The sequence below is a fragment of the Lissotriton helveticus genome, chromosome 5_1 (assembly GCF_964261635.1).
Source record: "Lissotriton helveticus chromosome 5_1, aLisHel1.1, whole genome shotgun sequence".
NCBI lineage: Eukaryota > Metazoa > Chordata > Amphibia > Caudata > Salamandridae > Lissotriton > Lissotriton helveticus.
The window spans coordinates 17,071,608-17,090,622 of NC_136065.1; the positions used below are offsets into that span (position 1 = coordinate 17,071,608).

Below are 19,015 nucleotides of genomic sequence, written 5' to 3' on the forward strand. Positions count from 1 at the left end.
GAGACCACTTGGAATCGGCACTACACACCTTAAACTCCAAAGATGACCGGATTGAACTGACCTGGAATATTTCAGACAAAGAAATTACGTTTTTAGACGTATTAGTGAAAATCACCCCTGAGGGCATTGAAACGGACCTCTACCGAAAGCCAACCGACCGCAATAACACCTTATTGTACAGCAGCTTTCATCAGGATTCTCTAAAGAGACACTTACCGTTTAGCCAGATGCTTAGAGTGACTCGGATCGTATCCGATGACGAAAAAAGAGACTCCCAAATACAATCAATGGCCAGTAGATTCTCTACCAGAGGGTACCCACAAGACATCATTAAAGAGGCTCAAGACAAAGCAAAATTGATCTCACGTTCAGAAGCTCTGAAAAGCAAAAAGAAGGATCCAACCTCTAGAATGGCACTGGTCTCCAGGTACTCCACCTCGAGCAAAATCTATAAGAAGACCATCCTAAAACAGTGGCGCATTCTATCGTCCGAACCAGATTTTGGTGACCTGTTTAAAGAACCTCCCATTTTTGCGTATAGCAGACCTATGAACATCAAAGAAATATTATCCAAACCAACTGTCACGTCAACCACACACACGGGCACCCGCCCGTGTCACCATTGCAACAATTGCAATAATGTCATTGGAGGCAACACCCTAAACCACCCCATGAGAGGCTTCAACATCAGCCTCAATGTAGATGCCACATGCGATTCAGCTAACCTAATCTATCTACTCAAATGCCCATGTGGAAAGTCCTATGTGGGAAAAACCAGCAGAAAAATTAAGATCAGACTTAACGAACATAAGTCAAACATTAGGACAAAGAACACCAAATCAAATGTGGCTGTCCACTTCAATGAAGCCCACCATAGTGTGGCACAATTGAAATACCTGGTACTGGAAATGGTTGCCCACACTGAGGGCAGAGACAATAATAAGACCCTCCTACAACGAGAAACCTCGTGGATTTATAGACTCCAGTCTTTGAAACCTTTCGGTCTTAATGACCGGACTGAACTCAGTTGTTACCTGTAATTGATTTATGCTTGATACCATGCACCCCGTTCTGCATATGCACCCAATCACACTTTTTGTTTACTACCCTCCACTACAAGATGGCCGCTCCCATCTTCCCTTACTTTGGTGTCCTTTGTCTATTTTAACTTCATTCACTCTTCCAGTGAACTCCGCAGTAACTCCGCGAAGTTCGTGACACTCGGTCCACCTCTTGAATCTTTCCACAGTAAGTAATCTATCACTGCATGTCCCCAGTGTTTTCACCCCACGCGCTTTGCGCTGCCTACATTTGATGATCCTATTCCCTTTTCTGCAGCACTGATGTGAGCTTCCCGCTGATTTCGTAAACGTGAGACCCGTTTTAATTTCTGTTACAAACTTTTTCACTCCGTGTTCACTGTCATGGCTCCCACCACGCACTTCAACCACCACGTTCTCTGTTTAAACCGCACACTCACTGGCCCCATTCTAGAAACCACGCATGATTACATTTTTATCACTCCTTTTTGCATGCACTTGTTGATGCTGTTTAACATATTCACCCACCCGCTAATGCATGTCAAATTCACAATCACCCTATACCGCATGCCACTCAACCTTTTTACTCTATTTCCTTGCATCGTTGATCTAAGTTGCATTTTTGTATCCCCCCGCAGCGCTCCTTGATAAAGGACTTTTGCTAGTCCGAAATGCATTGGAGCACATTTCGAAAACTTCGTTGGATTGTATTTAACTGTTTGGCGTGATGTAACGCTTCAATACAAGAATTTGTGAAACCACTAAAAATCAACCATATGATGAAATCTTCGTGTGGACTCTTCATTAACTCTATTTCTTGAACCTCTTTTGAGTCAGCTATTCTGAACCTTACAAGTGTGCCCACTATACAGGGATGTGTCTACGTACCACGTAGCACACTCATCTTAAGAATATTGATTTTACTCACTGTGAGGGACGCGCTGTGCAAAGCGTGATCACTGCAGTCACAACAGCGCTGCCTTTCTCGGTCGCGATCACGTGACCTGACCTGACCCACCTCATCCGCCATCTTGAGGAGGTAAGGGCTGCGCTCTAGTCCACCAGCCCTCCCGCCCTCTTAGACTACTTAAGGGGCGACCTTTCATCTTCAGGCAAAACCTTTATTTGCTAAACTGCTCTCCCCTGAGGCGGAAGCCGGGGGATCTCTCACTTTTCTTTTATTTTAACAATTACGCTTGCTGAGCTCGTGTTTGTCCGCGCTAAGGACTTACACTTTGTGTATTTTTAAATACAGTTTTGGATGACAGAATATTGATTTTACTCACTGTGAGGGATGCGCGGTGCAAAGCGCGATCACTGCAGTCACAACAGCGCTGCCTTTCTCGGTCGCGATCACGTGACCTGACCTGACCCACCTCATCCGCCATCTTGAGGAGGTAAGGGCTGCGCTCTAGTCCACCAGCCCTCCCGCCCTCTTAGACTACTTAAGGGGCGACCTTTCATCTTCAGGCAAAACCTTTATTTGCTAAACTGCTCTCCCCTGAGGCGGAAGCCGGGGGATCTCTCACTTTTCTTTTATTTTAACAATTACGCTTGCTGAGCTCGTGTTTGTCCGCGCTAAGGACTTACACTTTGTGTATTTTTAAATACAGTTTTGGATGACAGAATATTGATTTTACTCACTGTGAGGGACGCGCGGTGCAAAGCGCGATCACTGCAGTCACAACAGCGCTGCCTTTCTCGGTCGCGATCACGTGACCTGACCTGACCCACCTCATCCGCCATCTTGAGGAGGTAAGGGCTGCGCTCTAGTCCACCAGCCCTCCCGCCCTCTTAGACTACTTAAGGGGCGACCTTTCATCTTCAGGCAAAACCTTTATTTGCTAAACTGCTCTCCCCTGAGGCGGAAGCCGGGGGATCTCTCACTTTTCTTTTATTTTAACAATTACGCTTGCTGAGCTCGTGTTTGTCCGCGCTAAGGACTTACACTTTGTGTATTTTTAAATACAGTTTTGGATGACAGAATATTGATTTTACTCACTGTGAGGGACGCGCGGTGCAAAGCGCGATCACTGCAGTCACAACAGCGCTGCCTTTCTCGGTCGCGATCACGTGACCTGACCTGACCCACCTCATCCGCCATCTTGAGGAGGTAAGGGCTGCGCTCTAGTCCACCAGCCCTCCCGCCCTCTTAGACTACTTAAGGGGCGACCTTTCATCTTCAGGCAAAACCTTTATTTGCTAAACTGCTCTCCCCTGAGGCGGAAGCCGGGGGATCTCTCACTTTTCTTTTATTTTAACAATTACGCTTGCTGAGCTCGTGTTTGTCCGCGCTAAGGACTTACACTTTGTGTATTTTTATATACAGTTTTGGATGACAGAATATTGATTTTACTCACTGTGAGGGACGCGCGGTGCAAAGCGCGATCACTGCAGTCACAACAGCGCTGCCTTTCTCGGTCGCGATCACGTGACCTGACCTGACCCACCTCATCCGCCATCTTGAGGAGGTAAGGGCTGCGCTCTAGTCCACCAGCCCTCCCGCCCTCTTAGACTACTTAAGGGGCGACCTTTCATCTTCAGGCAAAACCTTTATTTGCTAAACTGCTCTCCCCTGAGGCGGAAGCCGGGGGATCTCTCACTTTTCTTTTATTTTAACAATTACGCTTGCTGAGCTCGTGTTTGTCCGCGCTAAGGACTTACACTTTGTGTATTTTTAAATACAGTTTTGGATGACAGAATATTAATTTTACTCACTGTGAGGGACGCGCGGTGCAAAGCGCGATCACTGCAGTCACAACAGCGCTGCCTTTCTCGGTCGCGATCACGTGACCTGACCTGACCCACCTCATCCGCCATCTTGAGGAGGTAAGGGCTGCGCTCTAGTCCACCAGCCCTCCCGGCCTTTCCGCCCCCTGGATGCATAAAACAGGAAGCTCATCCCGTCCGCGCCAGGATCGGGCCCAGGGCCACAACCCCTGCCCAAAAATTGTTAGGGGCCTATAAGAAGTACTCCAGTCATAGCTTACGTGCACTTCGGCCACCTATCAGGGCCAATTGCTTAAATATCCAACCTTCAGAGATCCATAAGGACCTTGACACCTCTTGCCCCCACTGTAATGGCACCATTCCACTAATACTCCCAAACATTAATGTCACTACAACAAAACAGGATGTGGGAGCTGCTATATCCATAGCCCTTATAAATGCGCGCTCACTCGGTAAGCACAGGCTGGAAATCTTCGATCTAATAACAGACTTTAAACTAGATATACTGTTTATCACCGAAACTTGGACCGATGATACCTCACAGCCAGACCTAGTCATCGCAGTTCCAGAGGGATATAAAGCTTACTGTCAGGATAGGCCCAAACAAAGAGGGGGCGGGTTGGCTATAATTGCCAGAGATTCGTATCCCGTCAGAACGACCCCCATTCCATCAACTTCCTGTGAGGCCATGCAATTTGCCATCAATGTTTCCCCTTTGCTCAATTTCAAGGGAATACTAATATATCGCCCTCCAGGATCCAAGACGGCCTTCTTATCCAGTATTAACACCATGATGGAATCCGTAGCCACGGAAAGTGCCTTTACGGTTCTTGGTGACCTAAATTTTCACTTAGATCTAAGTCACCTTTCTGACTCTGCCGCCCTCATCTCTGACCTAGAAACTAGGGCTAGAACAACGTGTTACGTCCCCCACCCACCAAGCGGGCCATATCTTGGACCCCATCTTTTCTAACCTAGAAGGCTTGCAAATTACCAACATTTTGCCTATGCCTTGGACAGACCACTTTGCAATTTTTGCAAACATAGCCATCAATAATCATTGCAGTACCAACCCTCGTTCTATGCCCAAACAATCTTTTAAAGACTGGAAAAACATAAATTACGACGATCTGCAATTTATACTGGAACAAACCCGTCCTACGCTTGCATCAGACCCCAACCTAGCTCTCCAGCAATTCTACGACTGGCTGGGCCAGGCTACAAACCAATCAGCCCCTTCCAAAGAACATTCCAGAAACAGATCCAAACCTACTGCCCCAAGGTACAATGAAAAGCTAAGGGCTCAAAAACAGATTAATTTAACCTTTTATTTGTTCTGAAAAAAAAAAAAACAGATTAATCGTAGCAAGGAAAGAATATGGAGAAAATATTATGATATAGCCGGTAAAGTAGCCTATAAGGAAGCCCTGGCACTTTACAAAGCCATGATAGCGAAAGCAAAAAAAGAATACTATAGTGATCAAATTGAGAAAGCTAAGAATTCTAGCAAACAACTATTTCAAATCACTAAAGCACTATCAGGTAATTCCCCTGACCTCACTCCCCCTCCGTCGTAACTTTTGTGTGATTCTCTCGCCTCCTTTTTTTTCACCAAAGTTGACGATATCTACCAGGCTTTTTCCACCAAATCACCTCTAAGTACAATCACACCTACTACCTCTTCTCCAGCCAATATGTTCCTCAGCTTCCAACCGGTCACCCCTGACCAAATAAAAACCACATTGTCCACTATTATATCAGGATCATCTCTGGACCCCTGCCCTCTTTCCGTACTCCGACCGGTAATGGACTTTATCATACCGGCACTCACGCAGGTTTGCAATTCAATTCTTCTGTCAGGCAACTACCCGGATTCCCTCAAAAACACTTTATTAAAACCTTTGCTAAAAAAACCCTCCCTGGATAAAAGTGAGCTAAAAAACTATCGCCCTATCGCTAGCCTCCCCTTCATGGCGAAGGTGATCGAAAAAATCATGAATACCCAGATTTCCGACTTTATAGAAAAACACCAGCTCCTTGACAACACGCAGTTTGGGTTCAGGAAACACCATGGGACAGAGACAGCCCTGATCAAAGCCGCCGATGACATCAGGATAATCAGGGACCAAGGAGGCACTGCCATCCTGGTTCTGCTAGATTTATCGGCGGCCTTCGACACGGTCGACCACAACACCTTGGTCGACCGTGTCCAGGGATTTGGCATCTGCCACACTGCCAAAGACTTAATTGCGTCCTTCCTTGCCAAAAGAACGCAGGCTGTCATTCTAGGACCCTTTCAATCGGCCCAACTCTCTGCTCCTTGCGGAGTACCTCAAGGCTCATCCCTGAGTCCGACACTTTTTAACATTTATGTGTCGGACCTTGCTAAGACCATCAAAGCACATGGGATGAGCCTAACCTCTTACGCCGACGACACCCAACTAGTGTTGGCAATTAAAGGGGATGGAGAGCAAGTAGCCGAAAAATTTAAGAATGGGCTCCTAGATATAGGAGAATGGATGGCTACCAACTGCCTAAAGCTAAATTCGGAAAAAAACGAGGTTCTCATCTTTGGACCACTTTTACCAGCCTGGCCAACTAGTTGGTGGCCAGAGACCTTCGGTACCCCTCCCACTCCCACTACCAAGGTCAGGAATCTCGGAGTCATCTTCGATGACGGTCTAATCTTCATGGACCACGCCAACAAAACGGTGTCTACGGCACATTTGAAATTAAAAATGATCAGGAAAATACGCCCTTTCCTCCCTGACTCTGCCATCAAGACACTTGTCTCTGCCCTTGTCCTTTCAGCCTTGGATTATTGTAATGGGCTATTCCTTAATGCTCAAACCAGAGTAATTACTAAACTCCAAACGGTACAAAACGCGGCGGCACGTCTGCTTTCCGGCAAGACAAAATTTGAATCCATTTCCAGAAATATAAAGGATTTTCACTGGCTCACTGTACAAAAAAGAATTCATTTCAAATCTCTCTGCATTGTGTTCAAAGCAGTTAATAATCAAGGACCACACTTCCTAAAAGATCAACTACAACACTACAAACCCACCAGAGCTTTACGATCAGCCACTCTCAATCAACTGGTTGTCCCCCGCACCAAAACGGTCACCTGGGGTGACCGACGCTTTTTGGTGGCGGCCCCCAGACTCTGGAACACCCTTCCTCTTAATATCAGGCAAAGTGCTACGCTCCTTCAGTTCCGTAAACGCCTGAAAACTTGGCTGTTCACTCAATAATCATCTTTCTTTCACAGTCCATTTTAATTAACTGGTTCATCAGCTCACAGTTCGTATTCAGATAAATGGTTTTTAGCGCCAAGACGCCCACGGGTATATGCAGCGCTCTATAAATATTAAAAATAAATAAATAAATAAATAAATAAAGACCAGTAGCCTCATGGCAGGTTCCTGGAAAACCACGACGGCGCCCTGTTAGTCCTTCGGGCGGTTGGGGGCCTGACCAACCGGGGGTTTGCCCTGCTACTCTCCACCCTGAAAAGGGCGTGAGTACAAGAGACGAACGTGTCACGTGATACGTAAGAGGATGAGCAAGGTAGCCCGGACGGGGTATCCTCCTAGTGCTGGCTTACCAGGCTGACGGGGCAGCATAGGTTGGCACAGCTGCCCGCCCTAGGATCGCCCATAAGATAACCCACATATTGCATACTCTTGTATGGAATAAACCTGCAGCAATATTTCCCATAACAAAGTTGTCTTGTGTATTTATTCATTCTTGCATGCTCAGACTGGGGGTGGAGAGAAGTTGCCGGTAATGGCACTATCAAGAAACTACAGAACTAATCCGGGCTGCAAGTGAAGCACAAACTATAAACACGGGTGCCTTTCTTTCACACCATCTTACCCATCACATCGCAAAGACCAGGCATGATGCCTGTCCAAACTATGCGCGTTAGTGCCCCCACAGTGAAGCGCTATATACATGCGAGCACGATACAATGTAATTCAGTAGCTAAGGGGTGTGTGTGTAAACAGCACCACCGGCACTCACCTTCGACGGCCCCCGCGCCCCGCAGTGACAGCAGGGACAGCGCAGTGAGAGTCCAGGGTAAGGCTCGAAGGGCTGCCATGGTCTCCTCCGCGGGGTCTCCCTCTGCAGCGGTCGCTGATCTCACTCAGATCTGATGTGCTCCCCCCTCCGGCTGTCACTGATCTCACGTTCACTATGTCCCTGCAGCTTTCACTACTTCCCTGCAGCGCTCACTGATTTCTCTCTCTCTCTCTCTCGGTACCTCTGTGGAGCTCTCACTAACTCTTTGCAACTCTCACTGATTGTTCACTCTCACTACTTCTCTGGAGCTCTGTGTTCTCTCTCTCCCTACTTCTTTGCAGTTGTCACTACCTCCCCGCACCTGTCCCTGCTCTCTCTCTCACTGCCTCTCTCTCACTGCCCCTGATCTCTCTCTTACTACCCCCTATAGCTCTCAGTGACCTCTCGCTGCCTCTCTGGCGCTCTCCCTCCCTCCCTGGAGCTGGGCTGGTTCTGGGGCGCTCACTCGGGGGGCAGGCTCGGTACAGGCTGTGGGGGCGGGCCCTGGGCGGGGATGCTCAGTGAGGGACCAGGCACCTATGGCAGCCCTCGCAGCCGGTGACAGCGGGGTTGCCGGGTAGGGAGCAGTCCCAGGGCTCAGTACTGTGGCAGGTGGCGACTCGCCGGCTTCAGGCTAGGGCCGGCTACCGAGGTTCAAGACCTGTGATCACCTGGGGAGGGGGCTGTGGCCACGGAGAGGGGGACTAGTCCCAGAGGGGTACAGTGCGTACTGATGTCAAATATATATGTTCTGGAAAGTCTTGTGGATGACGTGTCGTTCACGCCGCGAGCTGTTCGACAGCTGTATCTGACGTCATTCCTGTGACAGGATCCGCAACTTCTTAACAAGTTAGGTTTTTAAAGTGTTTGATTTCCTTTGGAACTCTTTGAAAGAATATCTCGTGCCTGTAGAATGGCAGATACATCTATTTATAGATAGAACCGATCATTAGCGTTAGTCAGTTAGTGCTTTTATCCAGACCTCGAGGCGCTGTATCTGTCCGCGCACCTGTCGGCACCATAAAAGTGAAGAGCCGCGTGAGTGCCCCCTCGTACCCCTGTCCTGCCTCCTCAGTGTGTCTGCTGCTGAGCCGTCGCTGCTGCGCCCTGCTCAGTGACTGATGATGCAGCCCGCCCTGTATCCTGATTGGCTGGTGCCAGGCGGGGAGGCTGAGGCTCCCAGCGCCTAGCTCAGATCTCAGTGAGTTCGGCTCACTGAGTGCTGTCCCGCCCGGAGCTCCCCCTCACTCTTCACTTCTCCAACAGAAGCCGCACAGTTATGGGGCGTCCCAGCCTGCCCAGGGGGCCACTGATGGCGATGCTGGCCCTCCTGGGGTGCTGCGCCCCCCTCTCTAGAGCGTCACAAGGTGAGTCACCTAGCACTCCCTCAAAGGGACTGTAGATCTGGGGTCTGCAAGCCCTGTCACGTCACCTAGAATAACCAACGAGGAAGGAGAGCCGGCACCCCCATACCAGGGGCGCAACTAGACCCGAACTTTGGGGGTGGCTAAGACTCCCACTTAGGGCCGGCTCGAGCGCTGGTGGAGCTCGCTGCGACAGTCTTTTTTGGAACTCTCCTCCCCCATTACCTCCTTTTCCATGAATTCCCTCACTACCCCTCTACAACAGTTCCCCCTCACCTCTTTGTAGCCTCTCTCTGACACACATTTCATTTTTTTTTATAGCGCTACTCATAGTTCACTCGCACTTGGTTCTGGAACCTGCATGGTACACGTTAATTGCAGCAGGCACATTAACTCTCCAAGCTACTTTAGGATGAGCCAAAACTGTCACTAGACAACATTCTGAACTTTCACTAGTCGAAACATCAATCACCAGAGTTATCTTGCCATTTTTATTTTTGTCTGAAAACTAACCGATGTACAAAAAAGTACAGGTGCTTTGAAACCAAAAATATGTTTTTAAACACAGCGCCCTCCTTCAAAGCCAGGTGCAGCTGCGCCAGTCGCACACCCCTAACGCCAGTCCTGCTCCCAGCAATGGGGCAGGGCAAGCATTTCCAGAGCTAACGTCATAAACATAAGAGGAAAAAGATCTATTTAAGTGGTGGGGTGCGCTACTTTCTCTAAATTCCAGCAAGCAAAACAATTTAACAGATTTCTTGTAGATAATTTAAGGGAGAGTAGGCTTCGCCTCTGAGAATTTTTTGAAACTTTTGGGTTCAAATTTACTAAAATGCTGCACCCTTATGGGAATTCATGAAATATTCCAGTACATTCATGGTGCACCAGGGAAGTCTGGCTTTTCTCCTAGGAGTAGATCTTGTTTTTTTCCCAAATGTCTTAAGTCAGAAATTACTTCCACTATACCAAGGCCATCATTTTTAGGTCTTGCCTACAGCGCTGTCGGCATGACCTGTTGCAATCAATTAAAGGGTGTTTTTCCACATGACTTACCATAGGTTCGCTCCGCTGTCGCTCTTCTTTGCTGCCTCCTAACTCGTTTGTTTTGCTGATGTCAACTCGTTTGTTTTGCTGATATGTCACTTCCATTCAAGACTGAGGTGCACCGGTAAACTAGTTTCCTTACGCTTTCCTTCTTCAGCTGTTGTGTGGAAGAATTCTTTCTTTTCTTACTTTCCACCGCACACGTTGCTGCTTGTATTTACTGTCCTTGTATCTGTGATTCATTTTTAATTTACAGAGGTAGCCAGGGAAGCGCTCCTGCTCTGCCGATGGCCGCTGCCCCCCCCCTTTCCTCCTCTTCTTCCCTCTCTTTCTGTCTCTGTCTCGCTCCTCCTCACTTGCTGACAACCGTGACTTCAAGAAACGGCTCCTAGCTTCTCTCTCCTTTCTCCGTTCCCTCAATAATTCCCCTGTGAAATGACCCTTGTATTTTGCTCGTCTTATTAATAAAGTGAGATTCTACTTTTATGTCGGAGCACCGAGCACACCATGTAGCTGCTCTCCGGCTCAGAGAGCAATGAATGAAAGAAAAGCCTGATTTGACATGATTGAAATGATAACGGCTCGGTGCTGCTCTACATTGTTTTTTGCCCTAAGTAACTTATGAATAAGACGAGCAAAAGCAATGGAAACTAGACCTGAAGTAATCAAGGAAAGGTCACCGGAAACACTACAGCAAGTTCCTTTAGGCTGGCCAATGAAAGCTTCAGAAGTAAAACATTTCTTAAAGCTGGGCGTCTAGAAACATTTACAGCGCCATTTCACCACCATAGTGACTTTACTGACAACGCACATTTGAAGGTCAGCAGATCACCCTAATTCTGCTACAATATAGCTGGTAATGTACATACATCTATTGCTGCTCAAAATCTAATCGTTTTTGTCATACCCACTTTCTTCTTCCCCAACTGCCTTTCCTTACTGGCATTAAATGAATACCGGCAGCCTTGCCCTGCTTGGATTGTTGTGATCCATTCACATCCATTTTAATACCCAACAAAGAACAGTAATCCACTCCACACCACACAATTCCACCCAGCACAATTTCACAACTAACAATTCCAATTCAACCCACATAATTCCACTCCACACTACATACATTCAATCCACTCCAAACTAAAACATATACCAAACATATACAAGACATTTTCATTTACAACGCAAATAGCTCTAACTCTCGCAAATGCACGACCTATTGCACTGAAAATGCTTGTTTCAGGGGTGAGCCCCTTATGCCAAGGAGTTCATTCAATATGACAGTGCCAGAAAATTTACCATGGATACTTCAGCCACAGTCATGGGTACCTCTAAGAATCCCATCCTGTATACAAGGTCAGCATTTTGCCATTGACACCTCCTATATAATTAGTACAGGAAATCTTATGATAAGAGATACCTCAAATATCAGTTCCAGCATTTTGCTGTAGATCCACCCCATATGCTAAGAATTATGTGCATCATGTCAGTGCCTTCGGCCAAGTATGGTGGCATGCGTTCTGTATCCTTGCCGTTGGGTATGACTGGGTTAGCGGCTTTCTCAGTTAGACAGTTTGAGTCCCCACAGCCAATGACAGTGTCTTCATAGAATCTTGTCAGGGTCTACAGTTTGCCATAGGTAACACCTCCCATACATATGCTGTTAGTGCCCTTGTCCGTAAGTTAAGAATAACCTTCAGTATGCCAGACCAGTAGCACACTTGCATGCATAACACACATAAATTCACACACACACACATTCACTCACACACATTCACTCACACACATTCACACACACACATTCACTCACTAACTCTATCTCTTACACTCTTTCATACCTTTGCACTCTGTCACACTCGCACAGACACACTGCCACTCACACTTCCATTAGTCAATCTGCTTTTATTGTGTTAGAAATGCTTGCCCTGCTGTTTCTGCTATACCTACTTTGCCTTTTAGTAAAACTTAATGAAAACATATTCTTTATACGCTATCCAAAAATAATAATATATTGCCTTGTCAATGTTTTCTACAAGTATGATGTGAATAAAAAGTACATGTAATTAAAATAGCCGTACAGGGCTTATATTTGGTTTCATTTGTGGATCAAGCAGTTACAGCATTGGAAATGAACTAATCCACGTTCTAACATGTAATGTCACAGCATCCAACTGATCTTATGAAACGCTTGACTTCTTCGGCAACCATGGATTTCACCCAGTAATACTTTGCAATTTTGGGTTTCTGTGGCTAGGGAGGATGAACAGAGTGTCTGTATGTATGGAGGCTGAGAGGTTTATCTGTGTGAGTGCAGGATGAGAGGAGGAAGTGGAGGATGAGTGGTGTGACTCCAGGGAGAGTGCTGTGCTTGTTTGTGTGGTGTGACTGGTGTGAAAAAAGAAACAATAGGTGCGGTGCACAGCTGGTTTGCAGTTGTATTTTTAAATGATTTATTTGAGAAACTAGATCATGTATGGGTGCTCCTGCTGGTGGCGTAACCGTCCATTTACGCTAGTTAATGAATCATCAATAAGTGTGCTCATAAATTATGTACACATCCCTGCACTGGGCACTCCAATAAGGTTCGTCATGAAAGACAGACTCCACTATACTTTAGAGTAAATTTATTTGTTGTTCATTAAATGTTAACGTGGTATGTTTCATGACGAACCTTATTGGAGTGCCCAGTGCAGGGATGTGTGACTGGTGTTCCCATGTGAGTGAAGGGTGAGCTGTGAGAGTGACAGGAGTATCTATGTGAGTGCACAGTGAGCAATGTGAGTTGGTGAAAGGAGTGACTGCAGGGTGAATGATGTGACATGAGTTTGGGTGCAGGTGAACGTGCAGAGGGGGAGGAATGAATGCATAGTGAGTGATGTGCTTGTTTGAGTGAGGCTGCAGAGTGAGCTATGAGAGTGATAGGTGAGTGAAGTGTCACATGAGTTCAGGGTGAGTAGTGCGCCCGTGTAAGCGCAGGGTGAAAGCGTAAGTGTACGATGCGGTGTGAGTGTAGTGTGATCACTTGGAGTGCAGAGTGAGCGGCGTGCTCATGTGACCGCAAGGTAAGTGGAGGGAGCACAGGGTGAGTTCATTGCAAGGGGCTTGAGTGCAGTGTGGTCGCTGAGTGCAGGGTGAGTGGTGCGCTTGTGTGAGCGCAGGGTAAGAGGAGGCTAAACGGTGTGAGTGCAGGGTTACCGTAAAATGCAGTATGATCGCTGTGAGTGTAAGGTGAGTGGTGAAAGTGGCAAGTGAGTGGAGTGTCATGTGTGTGCTTGTGTGAATACAGGGTAGGAGAAGGGTGAATGGAGTGAGCGCATGGTGAGCAGTGTGAGTGCAGTGTGATCTCTGTGAGTGCAGGGTGAGTGGTGAGAATGAGGAGTGAGTTGTCTGGATGCAGGATGTATACCCAGACACCTGGAGTAACTTAACATTGTATTGATGGCCAGCGTAGGGTGTTGAATCAGCTAAAGGAACAGAAGCCCAGGCTGAGACACACGCGGGAGCTAAGGCCCTTTTAGCCCGATGGGCGTTGCGCGCCTGCCCCCATACCCCCAGTGACCCCCCACTGTGTGCACAGGAATAGTGCACGCACTTATGCACACATCATTTGAGTCTCCAGCGAGGCAGGAACAAGGAAAGGGGTTGGTAGGAGATAGGTTCTACCTGGCTCAGTGGCAGGTTTGTTTATTAGGAGTTTGAATCCCAGACACATAGGGGCTGATTACTATGTAGGTCGGATCGCAAGCGATGGCCTGTCAGTTGCAATCCGACTGACATCTGCCCCTGCGTTCCGATAATGCGGAGGTTAGAGGCAGCATGTGGACCTCTGCTCTTCCGATGGGCTCAATGAATGTAATCCCTACAATAAGGGCGGTGCCTTCTCAGGCACCGCTGTAGGGATTACGCTGTCACTTTCGGTCCGCCTTTCTATGGCGGTCCGACTACCATATTAAGACAGACGGAAATGAACTTTGGGGGCCGTGCCTCCGTGGCCTCCACTAAGAGGCCTGCAAACATCCATGCACTCTGTGGCAGGCACCATGTGGTGCCTTCCACAAGGTGCATGGATGTTTGCTAACTCCATTTTCCTAATGCGGGTTGTGTAGTGGCCCTTTTCCGCTCGTTGCACAAGCTGCATTAGGTAAATGGATGTTTCCGACCGCATCCAAATTCGTCAGATGGAACCACAGACTGCTTGTCGGTCGGTTTCCATTCCGACACACACAATGCCCTTCGGACGCTCGTCTGACCGGCATCGTAATTAGGGCCATAGTGTTTTCGAGCCTGGCAATCCTTCAGGGATTTTTTTTTTTTTGGTTATGTACTTTTGACCCTCTGAACTCTTTGGCATAATAAAACAAGGCCTTCCTGATTACTGGACCAATTATGGTCCAGTAACCAGTACTATGTCCCAGTCAGTGGGTAAGGGTCGATTTACCCTTAGGCCTGGAGAAGTTAAGCGTGAACTATTTCTAATCCCAGAAAATATATCCAGTCACACCCCAAGGATTCTCTTGTTCGGGTGGCATGTGCCACTCCCCGCCAGAACCAACTGAGCTCACAGACCAGAAGCGTTTTTCAAAACTGAAGTCACGCATTCTACACAGAGCAGGGAGGGGCGTGTGTGACTGAGCATTGGAAACAGTTCCTGACCAAAGCGACTTCCACCACGTCCCCTTTCCAACTCCCGGCTGTTTCTTTTCCTTCAGAAGTCAGCGAAAGGAGACACATTATTTTACAAAACACACGAATGGTTAAATCAAATAATACATTTGTTACTCGGCGATGACTTTTCATTACCAATGAAAATAAAGATTTTTGTGCATTTTTCACTATTAAAGACAAATCTGTAAAATGAGCCTGTAAAAACTCCGTAATCCGCATGGTGGCACTGTTGTCTAGCTCTACTATACACGGCGGAGATTGTCAATTGTGTACGTTTTAATGTTAGCACCATTTCACTTTTAGGGAGATTCTCATCGATATTGGCTGACTCACCAGTTTCTTCAAGAGGCAGGATTGACACATGAAAGAAAGAGCAATGCTGAAGTGAAGGAAGTGGATAGAACCAGTTTGTAAAATACCGGCATTAAAAAGTTTTAATGCATGTATTTTTCTTAACTAGCAGTAAAACTAAGCCTTTTTGGCGTAGTTTTTGATAAAAAAAACTAGCTGAAAAACTCGTAATTTTGCGACCAGTTTAAAAGTTTTCCTTGGGAGCAGTCAGACTTGTTTTGCCGACCACGAAAGTGTTAAAATATCGCTTGAATTCTGATATGTCTGGATAAGTAAGGATTGTCGTTTATGCGGGAAACAATTTCCAGTACACGGTTTGCACTTGGTGAATTTTTATATAATCCGACTCGTTTAATTTATGGAGTACAAAAGAGACAGCCAACACGAGTTTCGCCCCCTATACATGGCCATCTGGCCTGGGGCATCCTGAGGACATAGTTCTGTATTGAGATAGGATTGACAGGTCCTCCTGATACATCCAAGCTTTACGTCAATCTCTCAAGTTGCGGGCTAAAGTCCCAGTAGCGTTCGGTCTGGTCTGTCCTATCTCAATACATAACTACGCCCTGAGGAAGCCCCAGGCCGAGTGGAGACGAGCTTGTCGGTGGCAGCGGCAGGCTCTATCTGCTTTGAATGTAACTACTCGTTAGAAATAAAGGGGTCCCAGACTGGGAATAGAATTAGAATCATACAAAGTTCAACTTTAAATTAATCAATATACAAGAAATGAATCTCAATAGTATGGTTGTTTTTATTCACGACATACCAAAACCAACAAATGGTTATAACTGTGTTAAATCAAATACAATCATTGGATTATTGTACCATAATTGTGCCCACGCGCGCAACAGGGGAAGGGGAGTGGGGAAGTGCTGGTGTTCTGAAGGAAATCTGTGATTAGTGCAGGAAAACTTCATTGGTCAAGAATCAGAATAGAATTGCATTTCATTCTATTACAATCATGTTAGAAATGGGATCCCTGGCTGGCCAGGGCTTTCGCCAAAGTCAGTCAGAGACCACCACTCCTAAGTCAGGGCAAGGGAGTTACACGCCAAGATAACCCCTACTCACCCTCTAGGTAACGTGGCGCGAGCAGCAAGGCTAAACTTGGAGGCGATGTGAGTTAAGTATTTGCGCACGCACCCCAGCAACAACACCCAGGACCCACCACAAAGGAAACTCCACACAAGGTTATATATAAAAATAGGTCAACGGATGGTGTGTGACTATACCAGTGACCGTGACACAATTGGATGCATGTATGAACAGTTACTGTCAACAATTGCAATTCAAAACATAACAGTGCTGTGAGCAGCATAAGCTAGAACAATTTCCATCAGTGCACCTTTATGGTGCAGTTCGCATCATGTGGAAATTGTCGATCATTCCATATCGCATCCGACCAAATAGTGCCGGTGCGAAAAATGGATCTCAGTAATCTAGCCATGATATTCATCCTAGATTCAATTGAAAAAAGTGCAGTGCTCAAACAGTGATAACAAAGTAAAATTGACTACACAGATCCTGGAGAATGTAACCAAGGGGAAATGTGTGTCAAAAATTAAAATCACGCCGAGTGGTAAGACCACCCTCTAGCGCTTATGCAGAACGGTCGACATGTTTCAGCCAAACATGGGCATTGCCCTGGCTTTCTTCAGGACCTTGAGACTTAGAATAGCTACTGCATAAATACATGATATCTTAAATCAGAAAATATCAGTAAGTGTACTTGTAAAAGGTACATATCTACCGGGAACCTTGAACGCTTAGTTAGCCCACTGGAGGAAGAGAAGCATATCTTCTTCCTAATATAAAGACAAATATAAAGAATCTTATTTGTTTACAGCATTACTAGTTAACACAAAAACAACCGCTTGAAACCACGAATAACTGTATAGACAAACACACCTGCATGAATCATTTTGTATTCTGCATATTAGAGAAGCATATTAGCTAAATCACTCAGAGGCATTTCCTCGTAGTGATACTCACCCAGCTTTATGTGGGTGAAAGCCTCACCTCACCCGGCGACCGCTCGGGAGTATGAGGCCCCGCTCTGTTGTGTAGAAAGAAGACACAGTCAGCACACAACTGTACAGTGTCTACCCTAATTGTTCTACACACTTAACCCAACCAATGTGTGACATACACCCACCCGTTAGACCAAGAGCCAATCTACACGTGGGCTCATAAAGGGCCATTTCAAGATCTCACATACTGCGACATTCCTCATGTCATGGAACACAGTATACACATATATACGTGTCTTTCAGCATATTACCATAAGATTATTAATAGAGAAGCCTTAGCATGAAACTGGGAAAAATAAATCCAAAGTTAGCTCCACGAAACACCCAAAGTAAGAAAACATTTGGGCGCATAGGGACCCAAGATAGCTGAGTGCACAATCGAGTTGAAATAAATGAAGAAATGAGTGCCTACTCATCCACTCTCTTCGATACAAAATGAATAAATGGTATGCTACCCTCACCAGAGAATAACTAATGTGAAAAACGGATAGACTGGACCCTTGGTGGCTCACCTGTCCGTCGGTGCCCCGGATCTGCAACCAAGCGGAAATGGAAGGTGAACGTAGTGCCGCCCTTCAGCCTTAAATATTCACCGCTGATTGAATAATAAGTCATCCGGTGTGTTTGGAAGGAGAAACTGCGGAAGCGCGTGCAGAAACTCACTGATCACTCGCGCATGCGTAGTGAGTTAGACCTACGAGGTCTGCCCATGTATCGATATTACAAAACAGAAAAAAAGAGGGGGGAAGGGATCCCCTTTAAACACCCTTCTCAGTCATTGCTCGGGTGCACACAGCCCTATCTGTGATCATAAGGAGGAAGAAGTGGAACAACCTTAGTCCAACACCATATTCTTCCTCGGTAGAATGTCCGCCCCGGCTCCCTGCTCACGCTCCGTAGGGAGACACTAGTCTCTCAAGCGTGTGCATGGAGATTGTTCCCGAGCAGAATCGAGCTCTACAGGCTGAGTCATTACTTATATGAAGAGCTCCGGATAAGAAAAAGAAATAAATATGAATGCAAGTGCATAATGGTTTCAAGAGAAGAGGAAGGTTTATCTTTGAAGTATATATTTTTTCCCTCCACTTCAGCATCTTGCAGTGTGGGTTGTTTTAGAAAAGATGTGCCATTAAATATAATTATCTAAAGTACAACGAAAGATAAACCTTCCTCTTCTCTAGGCTCTGCCCAACTGACTGTCTCCTGAGCCTCTCTGGCTCAACCAACAATAGTGCACCAGAGCCCCTCGTGGGCTCTACAAACAACTGTGGCAATTTTGAGCCTCTCTGGGCTCGTGAAACAAATGGCCCCTGAGCCTCTCTGGGCTCCTGCAAGAATGGCACTCAAGAGCCTCTCTGGCTCTTAAATAACTATGGCGCTGTGCGCCTCTCTGGGCACTCGACAAATGACTGGCCCCTTTGAGCCTCGCTGGGCTCGCAAACCGAAATGCCCCTGAGCCTAGCAGGCTCTGAACAACAACAAAAATGTGCCGGTTCGTTGGGGCCTCGGGCCCTGGCACAAGATGCGGGCAGATCGGCGGAGTCCCCCTCCTGGGGACTCAAACTGACAATGGCCCCCGGAGCCCTCTCAGGGCTGAAACTGAAGGTGCAGCACTTTGGGGGGGGGGGCGGACACCGGCAATGTGTCCCGACGCCCTCCCTCCCTTGTGGATCAACACCCCGGGCCCCCACTCACCCGGACCTGTGGCGGGGGCTCCCCTGCGGACCGGGTG

At 46.9% G+C, this 19,015-nt stretch overlaps 2 protein-coding genes across 2 annotated transcripts in view; one reads left to right on the top strand and one right to left on the bottom strand.

Annotated features, from left to right (window-relative positions):
* The window catches only part of LOC144754066 (mamu class II histocompatibility antigen, DR alpha chain-like), a 215,672-nt gene extending 207,404 nt beyond the window's left edge, over nucleotides 1-8,268 (bottom strand). The window contains exon 1 of the mRNA XM_078641589.1: nucleotides 7,797-8,268. Coding sequence (XP_078497715.1) covers nucleotides 7,797-7,875 — 79 coding nt within the window. The 5' untranslated portion in view covers nucleotides 7,876-8,268. The remainder of the gene's footprint in view (nucleotides 1-7,796) is intronic.
* A 781-nt stretch (nucleotides 8,269-9,049) lies between these two features.
* Nucleotides 9,050-19,015, top strand: part of LOC144754067 (SLA class II histocompatibility antigen, DQ haplotype C beta chain-like) — a 262,962-nt gene continuing 252,996 nt past the window's right edge. The window contains exon 1 of the mRNA XM_078641590.1: nucleotides 9,050-9,202. Within this exon, the coding sequence (XP_078497716.1) occupies nucleotides 9,115-9,202 (88 nt within the window). The 5' untranslated portion in view covers nucleotides 9,050-9,114. The remainder of the gene's footprint in view (nucleotides 9,203-19,015) is intronic.